The 20,581-nt window shown below is 34.0% G+C and overlaps 1 protein-coding gene across 1 annotated transcript in view; it reads right to left on the bottom strand.

Annotated features, from left to right (window-relative positions):
- EPHA3 (EPH receptor A3) overlaps nucleotides 1–6,229 on the bottom strand; it is a 357,317-nt gene extending 351,088 nt beyond the window's left edge. The window contains exon 1 of the mRNA XM_007986149.3: nucleotides 5,909–6,229. Within this exon, the coding sequence (XP_007984340.1) occupies nucleotides 5,909–5,996 (88 nt within the window). The 5' untranslated portion in view covers nucleotides 5,997–6,229. The remainder of the gene's footprint in view (nucleotides 1–5,908) is intronic.
- Between the last annotated feature and the right edge of the window lie 14,352 nt (nucleotides 6,230–20,581).

The following is a 20,581-nucleotide window of genomic DNA, read 5'->3' as shown; positions in this document are numbered from 1 at the left end:
CCAACCCCAACCCCATTTTAAGTGTGCGGGGTTTTTAGGGCTTTAATAAAAATTGATTAACCAGATATTTTATGTGATAAATGTCTTTCTTTTAAGCAAATGATTTATATATTAACATTGGCTTTAAAACCTTTTCTCTACTTCTCCAGTTTTCTAATCAACTTTTAAATTTTTCACTTGCAAAAACTTTTTTCTTTGTAAACGACAACCCTCCCCTCTCCCCCTTTTTTTTTTTTTTTTACAAAGGAAGCTGGTAGGAGGCAAACTAAAACTTGCTGACTTTCAGACTTTTCCTGGAGAAAACCTCCTGCCAGGTTCCAAGAACTACCTGATACCAAGCAGCTGGGAACAGACTTAATGAAATCAAGCAAGTGGCGCACGTGTATCCACACCCTGAACACGTTGAGGGATGTCTTCCTAGGGGGATTGATTTGTGACTTGGAAGACTTCGCATTTTGTAAATGTCACAATATTGCTTTTACTAATATTTCTAAAGTTGTTACAGAAGAGTTAGCTAAGGTTCCCAAATTTTTGAGAAGCAAATTTCTAATCCTGGTTTTCTGTATACCTGGATGAATAATATAATGAATGTTTCACACTGCTGGTCAACCCTTTATTTAAAAAATCTGTGGAAAGCTACTTTTGTACTTGGTAAAAGCCCTTTATTGACCCTCCCTGATGAGAAAATCCAGATCTTTGAAAACAGAACCCGAAAGGAGACACCTGCATCTGTTCTTCTAAATCTTCTCTCAAACAGGAATTAAAGGAACAAGGTTTACTAAATATTTTAAAGAAAAAGTGTGCAGGTTAAAAAAATAAACAAATTTGAGGATCTTGACAGAAAATTACTTGTAAAACTTAATGTTCTTCAAGAAATACACGTTTCCCCTTCTATCTAGTATTTATGCCAAACAGAATCATTGAAAAAATGATTCAAATAAAAAGTAGCCCAGATTACAGATTTTTTTTTTTAGCAAACGTCTATAAAAACTTATCAAGTTTGATGATTTGAGGAAAGTTTTATTAATATTTTCCTGAAGGTCTTATGACTTGGAAAATGTAACTCTCAAGAACACTTCTTTTTTTTTTTTTCCATTTGTGTTGAAATTGGTAGATCAAATATATTGTGGTAATATATTTTGCCTTTAAAAATCCTTTGCAAAAGTAACTATTTGATATTTAAATATTACATGTATTTTATTTCAAAAAAATTTTAAATTTCTGAAAGGATTTTAACATTATAAAGAAAGTTATTGTGAAAAAGTATTACAAATGTTGGACCCTTGAAGAACACACCAAAATTTGAATGTTAAATGTAGGCAATACATAAAGAATGTTACTAAATCATTTATTTTATAATAAACTTATTAAAAGCAATGTGAGATTACTAAGTTGTTAATATAACCAAGGAGCCAGCCATAATTAAATTCAAGAACTGAAAAACTTTACCTAAAACTTCCTAAACCTACTAAAAAATGTTAAAAATAACTAAGATCTGATTCTGTACAATATTTTGTTTTAAAATTTTATATTAGTTTAAAGTGTTTTTCATTATAGCTCCCAATTTCTAGTGTTTCATGGAAAGACAACTTTATATAAAATACAACCATGATCTAACACGTGGCAATGGTGTTTTATTACATGTAGTTTCCCTTTTATAGGTCCAGTCACTTCTGAGTTAGAAGTATATCCAACTAACTTTTAACCTTAAAATAGACAAAAAAAAAAAAAAAAAATCCTATCAACTACGGTAACAATAATAAAAAATATAAAATTAAAAATATTGATTGTTACAGGTGAAACTTTTATATTGATAAATCTATTATTATTACTAAAAGATGTAATATCTAAAAGAGTTTATAATTGCTCATTTATGACAAGGACTGGAATAGTGTGATTATGAAACATAAAAATTAGGAGATTGAGGTATCTGAGTGAACACTTTCACCACTCAAATTATTATCATCAGTACTAGTCTTTACAACAATATAGATTCAGAATGAATTAATTTCATGATAGATTTTGAGAGGTTACAAAAAGTTTCTTTAGGACATTCAAAATATTATCCTAGCAATTCAGATTGTCAGTAAAAGCTTAAACAAATTTGCTGATAATCCTGTTAATGACCTAGGTCAAGTGTTAACTGTTGTGGGTTATAAAATAGTGAAATTAAGGTTTCTCCTACCTTCAGGCAAATAGCACAGTTAACCATGGAGGCAGGGGGGATGTAGGGGTGAGCTATTAGGAGAGCTATTAAATTACAAAAATGTATAATGCATTCAATTATTTAGTCTAGCATGATGAAATGCTATTAAAAGCAAATGTAAACCCTCTTCCAAACCAAAAAATCTTATAAAGATGATATGATAGCTTAGTTCTCTATTAATGTTTTAATCACAGTGTGTTCTTATTTGAGGAAAAGTGTTTATATATGAAAAGTGATGCCAATTTATAGTAATTTTTAAAAATGAAAAAAATTGATTGTTTTCTCTAACATTTGCCTAATACTCAAAGGGAGGCTTATAATATTCATATGCAAGTTTTACTTTTAAGTTTTAAACAATCACATAGTTTCCTCTAGTATTTAGAATATTTATATTTAGGGAAATGCATTTCATAGAAATAGTGTCTTAGCTACTCAAAAAAGTCTTAAAAAAACTAGTATATAAATATGAATATTTAATTTTATTCACTTTTATTTTGGATACTTTATTTTCAATATAAAGAGCTTTCTAGATAAATGGTAATCCAATTTATGAACTCTTTTGGATAGAAAAAACAATTTAGTGTATTATGTATTGATGAATTAACAGTGCATTGTACTCCAGACTGCCATAAATGTATAAAAGTGTTTAAAGGAAGTACTTTTACCAATTCTGAAAGGGTTGAAGTAACCATAGTTGATAATTTTATTTTATATCCAGTTTTAACTTGTTCCAATGTTATTTCTGTTTACCATTAATCATCCCTCTGGTATGGAAACTAGGAGCAAGTATATGAACTTTTAAAATAATACATAGTGTAGCAATCGTACTTTGCTATGAAAAACAGCTGATTTCCCATTAAAAGTCTTTTGTTAAGCCGTGTAAACAGAGAGATCTGATAAGAATTTAATAAAGTTTTTATAAAGCTCTGTTTAAGTATATAGGTCAATTGCTGAGTCAAGTGATCAATGGAATTATGAATATCTGTTATCATTGATGAGTCTCTATTATCACCTGGAGTCATTTTCTTGAAAGCATATAAGAAAGGTATTTGTAAATATATTAATAGAAGGAAAATTCAGATTAAACATTTTCTAAGTTATTTTTCTTATCAGGGACCCATGGCATTTCAATATTGATAGTTAATGATTAAATCTCAAATTTAAAAACAAATCACACAACTGCAAATGTCCTAGCAATTAAGTCAATGGCCTGGTTTTGTTCTCTTGGTTCTCTTATGCCTAACTTCATAACAGATCGAAGAATATATTCTAGTAAATATGTTCCAGTAAATTTCTCGTACATTTTTTACAGTGTTGAAATATTTCAATCATAGTAAATACAGTCTAGTATTTCATATTTCAAATTTAAAAAATTATATCAGAAAACTACATTCATATTATTTTAAAATCACTCCTCTCATATATACATTTTCAAAAAAATTGCTTTTTATTTAAATTACATTGTTAGAAAAATTGCATGGAAATCTGGGCACATACTTGGCATTTTCATTTTTCATGTTATTCAACTCAACTGAGAGCCAAGTTATGGATTAATATTTAAAATCTCACTCAAGTATTACCTAAGTTAAATCATCTTAAATTTGTTTTAAAGCTTCCCTTCATAATCACAGGAAGGAAAAGAGACACTATCCATAGGACACAATCTGGAAAGAATAATCCCATGAACGATGGATAAACTTTTATCCAAGCAAATTAAATGTAATTATGTCAGCTTTCTGAATATATTTACCTTTCTATATACATATTGTTAATGTGTACCTGTCTGTATAATTATGCACATTATATCCCCAAACACATATGAGGTGAGGCTTAAAAGCAATTTGCATTTGATTAACTCTATCATTAAATTAATACTGATTAATTTTACATAAGTGTGAAATAGTTTGGTGTCTTTTTTTTTCTCTTGTAGTTTACTTAAAGGTTATGTTTTCCACAAAAATACTGACTACTACATTCTTGTGCATAATTAATTCAGTAATATCCATTATCTACATAGTTCGTAAACATTCTATCTGGAAAATATAATTTATCATGGCAATGTGGGAATTTTAACACTATTTTTCTAGTGATTGTCAATATTTTAATATCTGTGAAGAACAAAAAATTTTAAAACATTAATTTTAATTTATTGATATGTTACCTATTATACATGTTACCCATTATACAAATGAATACTCTTACCTTTCATTCAGGAAGAATGATTGACTCTTACTTTCCAATAAACATTTTAATTTGGGTTGTAAAAGAAAAAGTCGTTTGTGGGTAAGATCATTTTCTTGATTCTTACAATTTTAGAATTTTTATTTTCTTATTTAGAAAAAAGATTCGGAAAATTTAATGAAATCTGCCAAATTGATAAAGGCAGTCAGTAAGGAAGGAGATAAATGACTGCTCTATTAGCAGTGAAAGTAGGTCACAGGGTATCAGGCAGTTTTTACATTTAATAAAAAACTTTCTAAATGTTTTGTTTTTACTTGTGTTTTTAAAATTAAGGTACGCTGTATAATATACAACAGTATTGGCTTGACAATATATTTTCTAAGGAGTGATGTATATAACATGACGTTTGCACATCAGTTGCTCAGTATTGTTAACTTGCAAAATAAATTGCTAAATGTTATTGTTATAAGTTCAAAATCACTGAGAGGAAATTAATGTTGTAAGTGTGACTTTAATCAATTATTTAGAGAAGTTTGTTTTAAGAGTTAGTGACTGCACTCACAAGTCATTAGGAATAGATCACAAAAGGTATACAGGAGAAAGAAAATGTATGTATTAGGTACACAATCTTATAGAACACATCGGTGTCCTTAACATTAGATTTGCACTTTAACCCATTGAAAAGGAATTAATGCTCATTACGAGGATAATAAATAACACAACATCAAGGAAATGCCATTTGCTGCATATGAACATTCTCTCTTAATCTACTATTCAGTTATTTACTATATCTTCCTAGGAGCTATTCACTATTCATTAAATACATTCTCCTATTTGTATACAAGCCTTTAAACAAAGAGAATCCAACCTAAGCTTATTGTAATTCCTGCAAATATTACTTATGTTAATGTGGCATATGCTGCTCATTAGAACCTGTACCACAGTGCAAACCATTGCCTGGCGGGACACACACAACTTCAACACAGCCCTTGCAACATAAACACACACGCGCACCTCCGCTTCGACAAACTCATTTCCCTTTAGTCCATTCATAAATGCCATGATCCCAAGTAGGAACAACCTGTCATTACCTTTAAACATACTAAAGAGTCTAGGAAAGGAAGGTTGAATTTTCTTTCAAACTTCTCGGAGTACCACATGGTCATAATTAGAAAATAAAATACTGCCTTGGCTATTTGGCAATTAACATAACCGGGTTGCAACGCTGGAGGATTTTCTTTCTTTCTTTCTGTTCAAATTGGCAAACAAGGTAATTGCTCGAATTGGTATCAAATTAAAAACACATTTTCAAGGTTTAGACCATCTAAAATTATCTTCTGAAGTGTTTTAGAAGAGAGTTGAAAAAAAAAAAAAAAAAAAAAAAGGCACATCTTTCGTTCACTAAGAGCAAACCGCTCTATTCGGAGGCACCTTCCCGACGCGCAAGGCTTCGGTGAGAACGTGCTTTGGAGAGCGTGAGCCCGCGGGGCAGGGCTCCGCGCGTCGCGGTACCTGGCTTACCTTCATTGGAAGGCTGCGGAATCAGTTCCCCGAAGCAGTTGAGAAAAGAGCAGCTGAGGAGGAGGAGGATGGAGAGGTGACAATCCATGTTGCTGGTGCAGAGGGCAGTGAGAGGAGCATATCTCCATGAAGCATGCCACTGATGTGAGGGGGAGCGCTCTGATTGCTGGAGAAGTTACCATGCTCCGCTCGCAGGCTGATGTCAAGTTTGACACTGGAGATAAGGAGGAGTCTGGCTGCCTTTCCGCGAACCCCGCTCGGGGACTTCCCTGGGTCCTAGTGCCGTCTCCAGCGGGCGCTAAAGCAGAGCGGGATGGCACGCTGCTGGCTCTGCAGCCCAGAGCTGCCCAGGAAGGAGACTGGGTGGGAGTAGGGGCGTCGCCCATGGGACAGGAAACACAGAAGTTGTGATGAGTCTGCTATGCTGAGAAAAATGCACCCTCTTTTGTGCTCCATGAAAAGTAGCTATTTTACTGTTTGCTATCCATGCTCTGTTTAACTCACCGAAGAAATGAGAGGCTTGATAGCAGTGTCATATGGCAGTGTGAGTGCACAAGGAACTGAAATGCGAGAGAAACGTGTGTTATTTGAAAGAATAGCAGTCTTTCGTTAAAAAGTCAATCGTGTTTGTATAACTGAAAAAAAATGATTCTATTTATTCCTTACTGTGTTCAATGTGATCATAACTCTCTGAGTTCTTTGTGGTTCAGAAAGACACTAATACACAGCCTGGATCAGATGGTCTCTGTATTTCTACACCCAGTGGTATCGTGGTTTTTTAGTAGATCTGGCACAGTGATTTTCAGGGCGCATAGAGCATACTTTGTTGTTGTTGTTTTTTTAAACAGGGAAGTAACCTTCATCATCTTAGGGACATGAGCAAGTCCAGCCCCAGCCTGAGGTCCACATTCTTTCCTCATTCTGTGCCGTAAAAGTAATACAGATCAAACCTACATTTCTTAACAATACACATCTCCCTCCCTCACCGTCTCACGTTAGGATCTCTGGGTTCTGCGAGAGAAACAATTCACAGTTGCTCCATTCAACTTTCAACCACTGATAATCTGGTAATATCGGGATATTCTTATTCTTTCACATTCCAAATCCCAAAGGCTAAATAACAATGTCCTGGTACTTTCTCACTTACTTCACTCCATGATTATCGAGGGTCTCTGTTATTTCCAGTCCCACTGCTGAACAACCTATTGCAATCTATTTCAGCCAAATAATGGTGTAATTTATATTTTAATAACTAGTAGCACTTATCTTTAAAACAGTCTCCCAGAAAATGGTTACTCGGATATCCTTCCACCCATCTATCTCTTCTTATACTAAAAAGAAAACAAGCTTATGATAGTCCTCTCACAACTTCAGAAAATAAAGGTATGTTGATCATCTTAAGATCAGTGATCAGTTTTAGAGCTCTTGGTAATGAAATTTAAACGAAAGTTTGAAAAGGCCTTGATAATGATATATTCAGTTCACAAACATGATGTTTTTAATTAGAGAACACTATGTTCACTTAAATGTAAGACAATGCTGCCAGATAACAGTTTGATGACTGAGGTGGGGAAGTGGGCTGGATAGAAGCAGCCAGGGGAAAAGAGAGACCCCTCTCACTTTTCTGTGTGTGCCAGGTTACTTTGTGTCTCTAACTTCTTTCCACATTGTGTCACCAGAGGCTGTGCAATCCTCAAGTGCGAAGTCTGTCAGAATTGAAAATAATAACAGATACTGCCCAGAGAACTTAGATAGTGGTGACTCTGGTGTTTTTTCAAAGTTCCAGCACAACACTTACATTGTTCCAAAGTTAGATACACATTTTCTGAAACTTGAAAGCAACTAAAATATTATTTGGAATTGACAATTTGAAAACATTTCGGAGAACCTGCCAATGCGCTGACATGCACATACATTGGCCCCCTCATGCCATTTCTCTTCTCACACTTGAAAACTTAAAAACTGCTTGTCACTGGGAAAAAAGGCATTCATGTTTGCAGAAAGCTACAGGAGTGGCAAAATGAGTACAAAGCAATACCTGGCCTGAAAAATAGAAAATAAATGATATAGAATCTCTAAATTGTCAACTCTCGAGTGAAAAGTAAAATGTTTCCATTATGTGGGCATCATTCTGGACAGATGGGGAAAAAGGAGTGATGCCAACAAGCAGAGAAGAGCAATCGATTTGGCTATAGCAGGAGTGGAAAGGATGAGGTGGGGGCAGCAGATTCAGGGAAGCCCTTATTAAGAAAGTGGTAACTGAGCTGCAGCTTGAAGAATGGGTAGGAGTTCACTAGTGAGAAAATGGTTCAGAAGGCACTGCAGGCAGGCAAGGCCAGAGAGTGTCCAACTGAGCCAAAAAAGAAAGCATCTGGCACATATGGAATGTACAGTATGTTAGAGTATTTGTGGTGGCTAAAAGGCCAGGATAGGAGGAGGTATGGATTGGAGACAAAATGTAGGGAAATATTCTTCAAAGAACAGGTTGAAAACTGCAGAGATTTTGATGCCATATGTCAATGATTTTACAATATATTTTAGACTAAAGAGAGACATCAAAAGCATTTCAGCAAGTAGTAAATTGATCATGTCTCAGTCTGGGGACAAAATTTTACTGATCGCATAAAACAGGATGTCTCCACCTGGGTGCAATGCTTATTAAGAAGTGATACCTTCTTCCCACCACAGACTTACTGCATCTAAAGGTTGGAACCCAGGAATCTGCAATTTCACAAGCTTCTCAGGTAATCCTTGGGGTCCCGGGAGAACCACTGCTCAATGTGAAAGAGGGAATATTAGAGGTAGACCAGTTAGACTTCCAGCTATTTTTCAAGTAAGACTGAAGTGATAAGGAACTGAACTAGGATCTCTCAGAAAGAAGAAAGATAAAAGGGAAAACGAGAAGACCATTTTAGGTTAAACAAACAATACTCCCCCAAGGAAAACTGGATTTAGTACATAACTCAAGTTAGGAGTTAAAGAATAGTTCCCTAGGGGAGATGGCAATTGAGAGGAAACTAAAAAGGGGCATTTTAAAGAAAAGTGAAAAACAAGATTTCTGGAGGAAAAGACAAATGCCTCTATTATTAGAGTGTCGATTTCGAAACGGTGTCAGCGGGTGTGGGAAAGAGGAGACCCTGGCTAGGAGGGAGCAGGGTCATGAAGAGCTATACGAGCTGCTCTAAAAAGCTTGGACAGGGGTGCTGAGGGGCAAGGCAGAAATACTTCAATTTGCATTTTAGAAAGATCAGTTAGACATATTTAAGAAAGGAGGGAAAAATGAAAGTGAAAACCCCAATGAGAAGCCAAAAGACAAATTAGGAGCCCTTTGCAGTAGGATGGCCAATATCGCATAGAGGTTACCAGTGGGGCTCTTGACTCAGAGCAATCTAGGTCACTGACCTGGCTCTGTCACTCTTAGTGAAATCCAGATAATAACAGATCCTATCTCATCAGAATGTTGTAAGGATTATATCAGATTTGGGATGGTACAGATACAGTGTTAGCCTAGTGGTCGAGTTATTAAAAGCATTCAAAGCTGTTTTTTTAAAAAATCTTGATCCAAAAGGGAGATCTAGAGAGTGTGACACTGAGCAGGAACAGTAGAACTGAAACCAGGCGCATATAAGTGGGAGAACTGGCAACACTTCATAATAGATTGATTATGACAAATTAGGCAGATGGTAGTGCCTAGAAGGCCTTTCAATTCCTGACTTGAATGAGGAGTTAGTGAGGAGTAAGAGAAGTTTGAGGAGAGAAAACAGACATGGAATGTAAAGGTTTCTGTTTTACATATGTCTAGTTGGAAAGACCTGAGGCAAAGCCAAGGGGAAATGAAATATTAGGAGAAAAGGACCTAAATGGAGTTATTTCTTTGGAAATCATTAGTATATGAAAATAGGCTGGGAGTGGAGGCTCAGCCCTATAATCCCAGCACTTTGGGAGGCTGAGACTGGTGGATTGTTTGAGTCCACGAGTTCAAGACCAGCCTGAGCAACATGGAGAAACCCTACCTCTACAAAATCTAGCCAGGCATGGTAGCACATGCCTGGAGTCCCAGCTACTGGGGTGGCTGAGGTGGTAGGATCTCTTTAGCGCTGGAGGCAGAGGTTGCAGTGAGCCAAGATAGCACCACTGCACCCCAGCCTGGGTGACAGAGCGTTGGTAGGAAGATCAGTTGATTGGCCAGGGATGAAGCCCTAGTGTACACCTATATTTAAAAGGCAGGTAGAAATAAATAGCAAAGGACTAGAAAAAATAGCTTGTTAGAAATCAAGCTTATTAAAATTTTGAAAAGTAATTCATTCTTAACTGTGGTGCATGCAAAAAAAAAAAATCCAAAAAGATGACTGAAAAGTCACAATTGAATTTGACGACATTCTGGATCAGGCCTTCTCTGAATCTGCTGCCCTTACCTCTATCCTTCCCACTCCCATTGCAGCTAAATTTATTGTTCTCCTCTGTTGACATCCCTCTTCTTCACATCGATCCAGAATGGTGCTCAGGTTATAGAAACTCTTTACTTACTGTTTGATGTATCTTAATCTGGAGAGCCTACTGTTTCAAGATCTTATGTTGTTCACATTAATTCCCAGGCTCGGTTTTGCTTTGTGCTCATTTTGACGCTCTTGTAAGTTTCCTTCAAACATGAATGCCTCTTTCTGCAGGGAAGATTGTGATGGCTTTGGTGAGGCTTTTGGTGCAGTAATGGAACTACAAGTTCAATTAAGATAAAGGAGGAAATGGTAAGTGAGGATATAGAAATAGTACATATTCTATGCTTTCAAGACGGTAAGCTTAGAAGAAAAGCCTGGAAAAGAGGAAAGTGAGATCCAATAAGAGTATTATAAAATAGAAGAGGCTGATATGTTTCCTTCTGTGCTTAGCTGAGCAGTGATGCAATTAATTGACAAGAAATACGGTGGTTCAAATTTGCGAAGTAGAAAAAAACGGGAAAAATATCAAACTTTTTTTGTTTACAACCTGTTGAGATTTAAGTGCAATTAATAAAGTCAGTAGTTTGATATCAAATAAGAAACCCAGAAGGTCATAAACTGCAAGTTAGGAAATTGTTGGTAAATGATAGTTTAATCCACGAGAGTAAATGTAGTTGCCCAGAAAGACTATGAACAATGAGGGAAAAAGAGAACCCAGAATACAATTCAGATTATTATTATTTTAAGACAGTCTCACTCTGTCACCTAGGATGGAGGGCAGTGGCATGATCCTGGCTCACTGCAGCCTCTACCTCCTGGGCTCAAGTGTTCCCTTCACCTCAGCCTCCCTAACTGGGACAACAGGAGTGTGCCGGCTTGCCTAGTTAACTTTTGTATTTTTTGTAGAGGTGGGGTTTTGCAATTTTGTCCAAGCTGGTCTCAAACTCTTGGGCTCAAGCAATCCACAACCCCCGGCCTCCCAAAGTGCTGGGATTCCAGGTGTGAGCCATCACAACTTGATTTAGATTAAACAGAATATCCAAAAGGCAGAAAGAAACTGAATAATTATCTCAATAAACTGAATAGGAGTAAATATTGTAAAAGAAGGTAAAGAGAATGAGTCAGAGAGGACAACAGAGATGAAAATTTCGAGAAGGGGACAATCAACCGAAACAGAGGTAAAGTTTGATCAAGACTAAAAACAGTCTTTCTAGTGAGTGGAAAGACCACAAGATTGGGAATTCCCTCCAAGAAAATTATGTTTAGAGCTGCAAAATATTTTAGAACCTATCATTTTATAGGTAGAGAAAGAGTCAAACATTAGTGACATCGTTATGTTCACAGGGTCAAAGGCAACAATAGAGAAAGTATCAAAAAAAGTTATTAAAAAAGTAGAAAAAATATCAATGGGAAACTCTACAGGAAATCTTTGGTGCCTAAGTATTTGAAGGCGATTAGAAGAATGGAATAATCTCAGAATCTAAGAAAACTTCTTGAAGGACAGTGATTTTTTAGGACAATTACTAAATTTTGGCTTTGAAAATAGTCACAGCAGATTGCACAAATTAATTTGCTGTATTTTAACTGATATCCATGGAATTAATATGTCTTAAACATGCAAGTTTATGCAATCAATATAAAAATTAGCATACCCAAATTAATTGAAAAATGCTAATTATAAATTAGAAAGATTTAACCCAATTGTTATAAAGCTGTCCAAAAAGGCAAAAAAATAAAATAAAATAAAATAAAAAATAAAGACTTATCAATATGAGTTGCTGGTTAGGATAAACCAATGCTATTTAAAACATACTCTTACATTCAATTTTATAATTACTTCTGAAACATTTTTCCATTTTTAAGACAAATTTTACTACTATCACTGCTTCCTACTCTTCTGTTTCTCTTGCCAAAAGACAGTCAAAACAAGCCAAGAGTTCATCTTAACATCTAAGGAAAACATCCCAAGGCTCTGAGCAAACTCTGAGGAAGAGCATATGGGACTTGAGATGGTAAGGAGTGAAGGGAACGTTTTGGATGAGATAGGACTTAGATTGTAGTCCTTTTAAAATCCATTTTTGAGAAATAATTATGAATATACATACATATGTACATTCATCGTACACACACATATGAAATATTGTATTCATCAACAAGAAAGACCATACACTATCCAGTAGTATTTTCTTAGAGCAGGGTATGTTAAAATGCAGAATTTTATTTAGGAAATCTTGAGCAGGGCCTGAGATTCTGCATTTCCAACAAGCTCCGAGGTGATGATATCTGCTGCAAATGGCGACACTTTGCAGCAAAGTTCTAAAATACATCAGTTGATTTGGAAAATTAGTGTAAATATGTACAATATATTCAAATACAAACATTAAAATATTAAAACATCAGATGTGGTTAAAAAAAAAATAGGGAATACATGGCTCAATCAATTCAAACTCATCTCTCAGTAAACTTCAAGACTAACCTGCTGCTCCAGTCAACTATTTAGATAACACTACATTACTCTAAGTCCCTTTCTTCTTTAAAGTATGTAGTCAAGACTACACCATCTTTCCTGTAGACTCTTATTTCACCTTTATCTAAATCACTCTTAGAAGCATTTCATCATTTACTCATCTGCATTGTTAGTTAACTGTTTCAAGTGCATGAATTTCCTTCTCAGTATTTTAAATTCTGTCACAACAAAATAAATTACCTAACATAATCCGGAAAAGTGAAAACATTATTCAGCACAAGAGTGTAAAATAACCTACTTCATTTTGTTTCAGATATGTTAAATGGATGATAATATAGTGGGAGGATAATTTCTTGAGATATATATTAAAACACCAAATTTCAGCTATCCAAGAAGATATATAGGGCTTAACATATGAGAATACCACCGTTAAACTCATGATTTAATACAAAATGAATTTTGTGTTTGCAAATATTAAGAAATTTATCTAAAGATGAAAAACTAATGTCCTTTTATTTATCAATTAATTTTAAATATAAAATGACATTTTCATTCCTTAATGTATTATTATATGGTTCAGAAAAACAAGTAATAGCAATATGGCCTATTGATTGAAGGGAATTTTTAAAAGGATGTCATAGCAGATGCTATCTTTATGGCTCAGATGAAAGTAAGAGGACATCCAAAATAGTTTCCTACATAAAGCAAAAGGTGATAAAGGATTATTAAATGCTCTGTAGAAATGTATTTTGAGAATATGTGACTTCAATTTTGTTTCTGAACTATCTAACAAGCTTGAACATAAAATAGAATTACTCAATACAGAAAAATTAACTGATTATGTACTTGTCTAACCAAAGTCATCAATGCAGCGGGGAACTGGAAAAATAATCCATATTAAGTCATAGAGATCTTATATTCAACAATGTCAAACATTTGTGATTTTTCACGGATGCTCTGGTTTCCACAAGTGTCCAAATAACCTCACCTGCTTTTCCAATTTGTCTCCTAGACTATGCTGTGGGTCAGTGATCCCTATTATGTCACATCAATACAGTGGTTAAATAATGATAAATAATTTAAAGTGTGTCAGATAGTCCACATCTTAATGTCAATCATCTTTATCCATGCAATATTTCCCCAGTTAAATGGAAGCTGTTTCCATTTCCAACTCTGGGTTTTTTACTATCCAAATATGTTTTTTTTACACACAAAATTGCAGGTTTTACATGACTGAAACTCAGAATTATCTCAGTTTGAAAAATAAATCAAAGTAAGGGAGATTGCACCTAAAATGCTTAAAAATAATTACAAATATGGTGATACAGTTTTCTAGAAAAATGAGTATGCCTTCCTTCGATTTTTAATTATGGCAATGAATGATTCAACATTTTCATTTCATATTCTTATTTAAGATGCATTTATCTTGCAATTTCTATGATTTAATTAATTTAAGCATCTCAAATATTCAGTAATTTTTTTTGAAACATATGCACAAGTAAAGCCTCAACTAAAAACTTGGACGTTTTTCAATTCACCTTAGAGTAAATAAGGTGGAATACATTTACAAGCCCACATGCAGGAAGCCTATCTGTTGGGTGGTGTCATCACATCTAAACAAATGAAGGAGTAGAGTCACATACCCGTCCTCACTTCCCTCGATTTCATGAAAGATTTTTTTATTGTCAAGTCGCAGGCATAGGGCACTGCTATAGGCCGGGCTCTCCACTAGAGGGCTCTAACGAGGCAGCAGCCACTGCTGCTGAAGATTTGGGTGTTTAGATCTGCTTATTGAGGCAGATCATTGACATAGAGGCCTTCACAGGAATAAGCACACTTTTATTTTTAGGTTCAGTTTAATTAATTTCCTGATTAGTAGTAATTAAGAAGGGTATGAACGCATATGTACATCTGTGAGTTTTAACTAATCACATAACCTCGTATTTACCTTATCTGGACTGTATGATTAGTTCTTTGTAGCCCTGAGGAATCAAGAAATGGTGTCACATGGTCACATTTGATTTCTTGTTCAGATAAATCTACCCATTTCCACACTAAAGAGTGTTTAGATAAGTGACACATTTTTTTAAAAAAATCTTTCTTCTTTATATGCAGTGTTTCTTCATTGAATTTCCCCGTGAAAATGTTTCTGAAAATGACTGGAGTGTAAGATTATTGCATACTCCAGATATTTCCTAAAAGAAAAACAGTGTTTCAGTAAAATTTACAGTAAAAGGTAAGGAAATATCTGAAAATAGACATTTAAAAAACAGGATCACTATAATGAATAGTTGTCTTAAGAAGTCCCTTTAGCATCTGTGGCAGAGGGAAGACAGGGGCTCGCCTTCACAAATGTATTGTGGAAAGCAACAGCTATAGGAAAAACTGAATTATTTTTAGCACTTTTATGTAAAGCTATAAACTTCAAGGAAGATCAGGAGAAAAATGGATAGACCAAATGTCCTCCTCCTTTTTTGGAAGCAGCATATCTGACATTCCTGTGGAATGTGTCTTGCTCCCTTCAGTAAAAGTGACGTACCCTGGTGTGATTTGCAGAAGAGACATGATGCACTGTTTGAATAGTGCATACAAATCTTTGTAAGGATGATCTTCTTTGGAGAAGAACATGCCTAACATAGAAAAATAAATCTATTTTCTCTATCTACTATAAAACTTGCAATCTTCTATTTTTAATATCCACCAGAAGCATAACTTCTACAGCATCTAACAATGTTATTGTTTAACAATATTCTAAGTCAGCATTATATGTCATGGGTTGCTGGTTGTCCCTCATTTATGGAGTAATATGCCAAACTTAAGAAATACAACATTGTGTGATGATGAGAGCAGTGAAGGGCTGAATACTATTTTGTTAGAAATATAAGGATAACTCGTGAATGCTAAGTAGCCTTACAGAGCACCTGTGACCAGTCTGATTCTGCCAAAGAATGTCTTCATCTAAAACACTCTTGAATTAAGTGCCAGGGGAGCAGTGATTGTGGTCTGCTTTTTTCACTGTTGTATTCCCAGCACCTAGAACGGTGTCTGGCACATAGTAGGTCTATAATCAATATTGGGTGATTGAGTGAAAATGTAATTATTATTTATGATAATATTTAAAGTTTTGTTTTTTATTGTTACATTTTGTCTCCTTTTGGATTAATTTTATGCCAGATTTCAACACCCTACCTATTCACTTACTTCTTTAATTTTCCATTTTAAACAGTTTAACATAGATCAGAAAATTAAGCATAATAAGTTAATCACATAGTAATGTGTTAATAATTATTCAATTATATTTCAACAAGTTAATACATTCTTGCATTTTGATGAAAGATTAAACCAGAAATCGTATACTCTCCTTTAAAACATAGACAACTGGTTGACCAAACAATGTTAAGGGACTGTTTACACAAAATATTGACCCTAGAGAAAAATAGTCAAAAACTTATCCTCAAGGTAATCAATAAATAAATGACAAAACATTTATGTTGGTTGTTTTAATTTATTTAACAAACTTTGTGTTAACTTATTTATCATTCATAATAAATTGATTTTATATAAAGAAATTTAAAGAGTGAAGAAAGCAAAACAAAATTACAACTGAACAAAATAATGTAAATTATTTTCAATGTGTAAGATTATTACATCTCTTTAGTTTTAGTTTTTGAAACTTAAAATCCTTAAAAAACAATATTTTATTTTATGGATTTCTTTTCCCAAAACAGGAAGGAGGGCATTCTTATACTACTAAGCTTCCAGCAAATCAAATCATACAGACAGAGAGCCGTAGGCCTCATGCTTGCATAAATAATAAAGGAGGTAACTGTTATATATGAACATTTTAAATGTCTCCAGAAGTAATCATTATATGCAGACAAATTTCAATTTTTTGACTTCCTACACAAAAGCTATTCAATGGGGAAGGAATGAATAAAGGGACTACGGAGGTTTTTGAGGGCAGAGAAAATACTGCATGTTATTATAATGATAGCTGGGTATCATTATAAATGTGTCCAAACCCATAGAATATACCGTAATGTAAACTATGGACTTTGAGCGAAGTGATGTGTGGATGTAGGTTCATCAGTTCTAACAAGTGTACCCCTCTGTTGGGAGGTGCTGATAATGCAGGAGGCTATGCGTGTGTGAAGGCAGGAGGTATACGGGAAATCTCTGTATTTTCCTCTTAATTTTGTGGTCAACCTCAAACTGCTCTGAAAAATAAAGTCTTTACTAAATAAACTGCTTAATCTCCACAAGTTTTCATTTGTATTTTTAATTAATTGTGCCATATTTTAGGAGCATAAATATTCAACAGGGTAGCGATAGTTTTTTAAATGAAGAAAATAACTCAGTGTGCAGGAAAATGCGTGTAATATCTGATTTATAGAGAGAGCCTTGTTTGTAGCTGTGAGATTTAAAGTCCTTACGTGTCCTCAGGACAAGCACATAACAGGGAAAGATAGTACCACACAGCTCACTTTATGTGGCTCTACCCATTCATGTGTCAGCTCATATCTATCATATAGTCTTTTATGAGTTTAGTTTGTTTTGCTCATTAACTTAAAGTTATCTGAATACCCTTTTACAGCCAATTGCATTTTGTCAGTCTTAAAGATTATAGGAAAGAATTTAGGAAAAAAAATGCATTATTTCTGAGGTAAAAAACCAACCTAGCCCCTTCATCAACAATTTTATATTCAGTTATTCAGGAATTTAAGAATCAACAGGGCTTTGATTGAAGAAACTATTTGTAGTAGGGCTAAAAACAGAACTTAGCCTGTTTAACAGACAGCTTCTGAACATGAGAGAGGTTTCCCAACTTGGAAAAATGGTTCTTTATTCTCTTGTATGCCTCTATGCTTTAGGGGCATTGCAGTCCAAAAACAAACAAACAAACAACAAAAAACCAGTAAATGATGTTTCAGTAAGACCTACTATACTGGAGGAGCTCTTCAAAGAAATCATAGGACTTGGAAATCTGGAAACATCTTTCACCAAGTTCTATTACAATAAAATAAATAGAAAAAAAAATTAAAATGGGAAAAGAAAAATACTGATGTAAATTATGGTTGTAGAAGATTACTAATATCCCCCAAATTATCCTAACAATGAAAATAAATTCTAACAGGTATTTTTGCTCAATCATGAAGTCTCTAGAAAGCAATAAACTCTTGGATAAGTAGGGTAAATATAATTTTATGTGAAAGACACAATGATTCAATCTACCTGATCAAGATACCGCTTTCTATCACCTTACTCCATGTATGAGCATGTGATAACTATTTAGAAATTCATACATAATCTCATTATTAGTAATTTTTCAAGAGGTCTTCTTAAGAGCAATTTTTTAAAACTGAACTTGCTAACTTATGGAGAATCACAACTTTCTATATTTTGGGAAGAAGGCTAATATTGTTGTAGATGTATTACTGCTTGCTAATAACTTCCAGAGAAAAGATGGGCAGGGTAATTAAGCAAAAATTGGCAGCAGCTAGAACAAGAAATAACGACGAGAGTAACTGTTCAAGCTCAGAACATACAGAAGACACGGCCTCTTTAAAGCTATTTAGACAACAGGCCACAGTTAGAGATCAATAGATGCATTTTTTTAGTGATTTATATGGAGTAATTTTTCTAATCTTTTGTGATCTTGCATTTTTCTTCTATGCAAATAATGGGGGCAAATGAAAAGTACATGAAAGTAAAAACCAATGGAATAACACGAAGTTTAGCAAATACTGACACTGCACTCCTTGATCGTTATCACCTTAGCATCTTTGACTTAAGCCATTTTCCTAAAAATGGTAATTTGGTTTTGAAGAACTACATTTTCTTTAAGAGTTCTTAAAATTTCAGAAATCTTATATTTTAAAAATAAAATTTAAAAAGTATGAATTAAAGGTAGAGATTAAAAGAATACACTGATTCTTAAAATGTATTTATTTGCTATTTGGAATTATATTATTAATTAATATATCTTACTAGACATTTAAAAACAGCTAACCTGGACCAAATATGTATAATATAAAAAACATTAATTTGGAAAGTTGAAAGAGGGTTGAACCAGCATATCAGATACACATCTTCAAAGATACTTCTACCAGAAAATGGAATTCCAAGATATTTCCATGGGGAAAACTGTAATTTACATATTCCACTTAACTATTTTTGTGGAAAGACCAGTGAATGGTAATTTCAAGTGAAGCCTTGCTTCAATCAGACGGAAAAAAAGTTACCTTACTAGCAAGATGTTAGAACATATATAATGGAATTAAATATCCAGGACCACCACTATGTATATATAAAGACTCTATAATCCCTTTCTAAAATTATGTGTCTTATCAAAATCAACATTTAATTTTAGACTTGTGAAAACAATAAAATGTTAACTATAACTGCATAGATTTCATCAGCTGTAACTTGTCTGCAAAGTTCCATTGTTTAAAAAGATAACTAAAATACTATGAAGACATTGGCGTTTTATTTAGTAGGAGATACATACAATTGTCGTCATTGGTCAGAACCCACAAGCTCACTCCAATCAGAGTAATTTCGTACAATGAATGAACTCCAAAGACATTTAAGAGCAACATGTTTGCTGAAGGGAATGATGAGAATCACTTGAACGCAGTGATGGGAATGTCGATACTGAGATTTTAAGCAACGTGTGAATATACACAAAAGCTCTTCAGATTATTGTGATTATTGTTCAATAGTGAATATCAAAGATAAATTATTATTTGTCATATTATAACATTATACCACTAGAGAGAAAAGATGGAGTAATGTAAAGTTTAAAGAGAGAAAAAGGATTTTTTTCTTTCTATTATATTTTATGGATCCAATTGATTTGAGTATATGGTTGCAGTGGTGAGAGTTAGGCCATATATTTTAGATATGATTTTACAGTGATTGTAGTTATCTAATCTAAATAGGAACTTTAAAAAGAGGGTTACATTTTAAATGTAAATATAAACACTTAATCATCAAATGATAATTTAATAATTTGGTGTTTCCTATAATCCAGAAATTAAAAGATGTGCAAGATATGGATTAAAAATTTACACGCACCCAGGCTTTTTGAGTGAAATAAAAACGTAAAAGTTCATTTAAAATTAATTCATTATGGTCCCGAAGACTAATGGGACCTATGCTTTCATAAAAGTAACCAAGCTCTGATAATTATCTGTTTCATTTCTGTCCAAATTAGGTGTATGATCTCGAATCGAAGCCCCTGAGGTCCTAGTGTCTTAATCTTCAAAGTAAGTTTTTATGACCTATGACTTGTAAGGTCCTCTTTAACTCTAAAACATTTTTTATATAGAAAGGAAATGGAAAAATAAATAGCTTTTAAGGTACTACACCATCGTACTTATTTGAAGTGGAAAATTATATAATTGGTTTTAGTATCTCAACGGTAGTATACTTACTGGCCCTTTCAACGTACATGGCCATTATTATGTATTTTGCCTGTTTTTCCTCTTAAAACCACTTCGAATGCTATCAACTTAGTAAGAGATGCCTAAGTTAACTGGTTGCCTACGACTCATCTGACTCCTAAGAAGCAATTCAGGCAGCTCATTAGAAAAGCCTCTTTAGAAGAAATAGGATATAGCTAAGTAATACTGAAATGGGACATAGAAATTCCCTGAGTATTCTCCAATCCTACTACCTTTCTCACTCAACATCTCATAAAAATAGGTTTAAAACAAAACACACATTTCTTCTATATATGCAATGTTTAGAATTTTCCAAAATTAGAAA

The sequence above is a fragment of the Chlorocebus sabaeus genome, chromosome 22 (assembly GCF_047675955.1).
Source record: "Chlorocebus sabaeus isolate Y175 chromosome 22, mChlSab1.0.hap1, whole genome shotgun sequence".
In the NCBI taxonomy this organism is placed as follows: Eukaryota; Metazoa; Chordata; class Mammalia; order Primates; family Cercopithecidae; genus Chlorocebus; species Chlorocebus sabaeus.
Note: the sequence above shows the minus strand (reverse complement) of the source record. Positions and strands in the feature narration are given on the sequence as shown.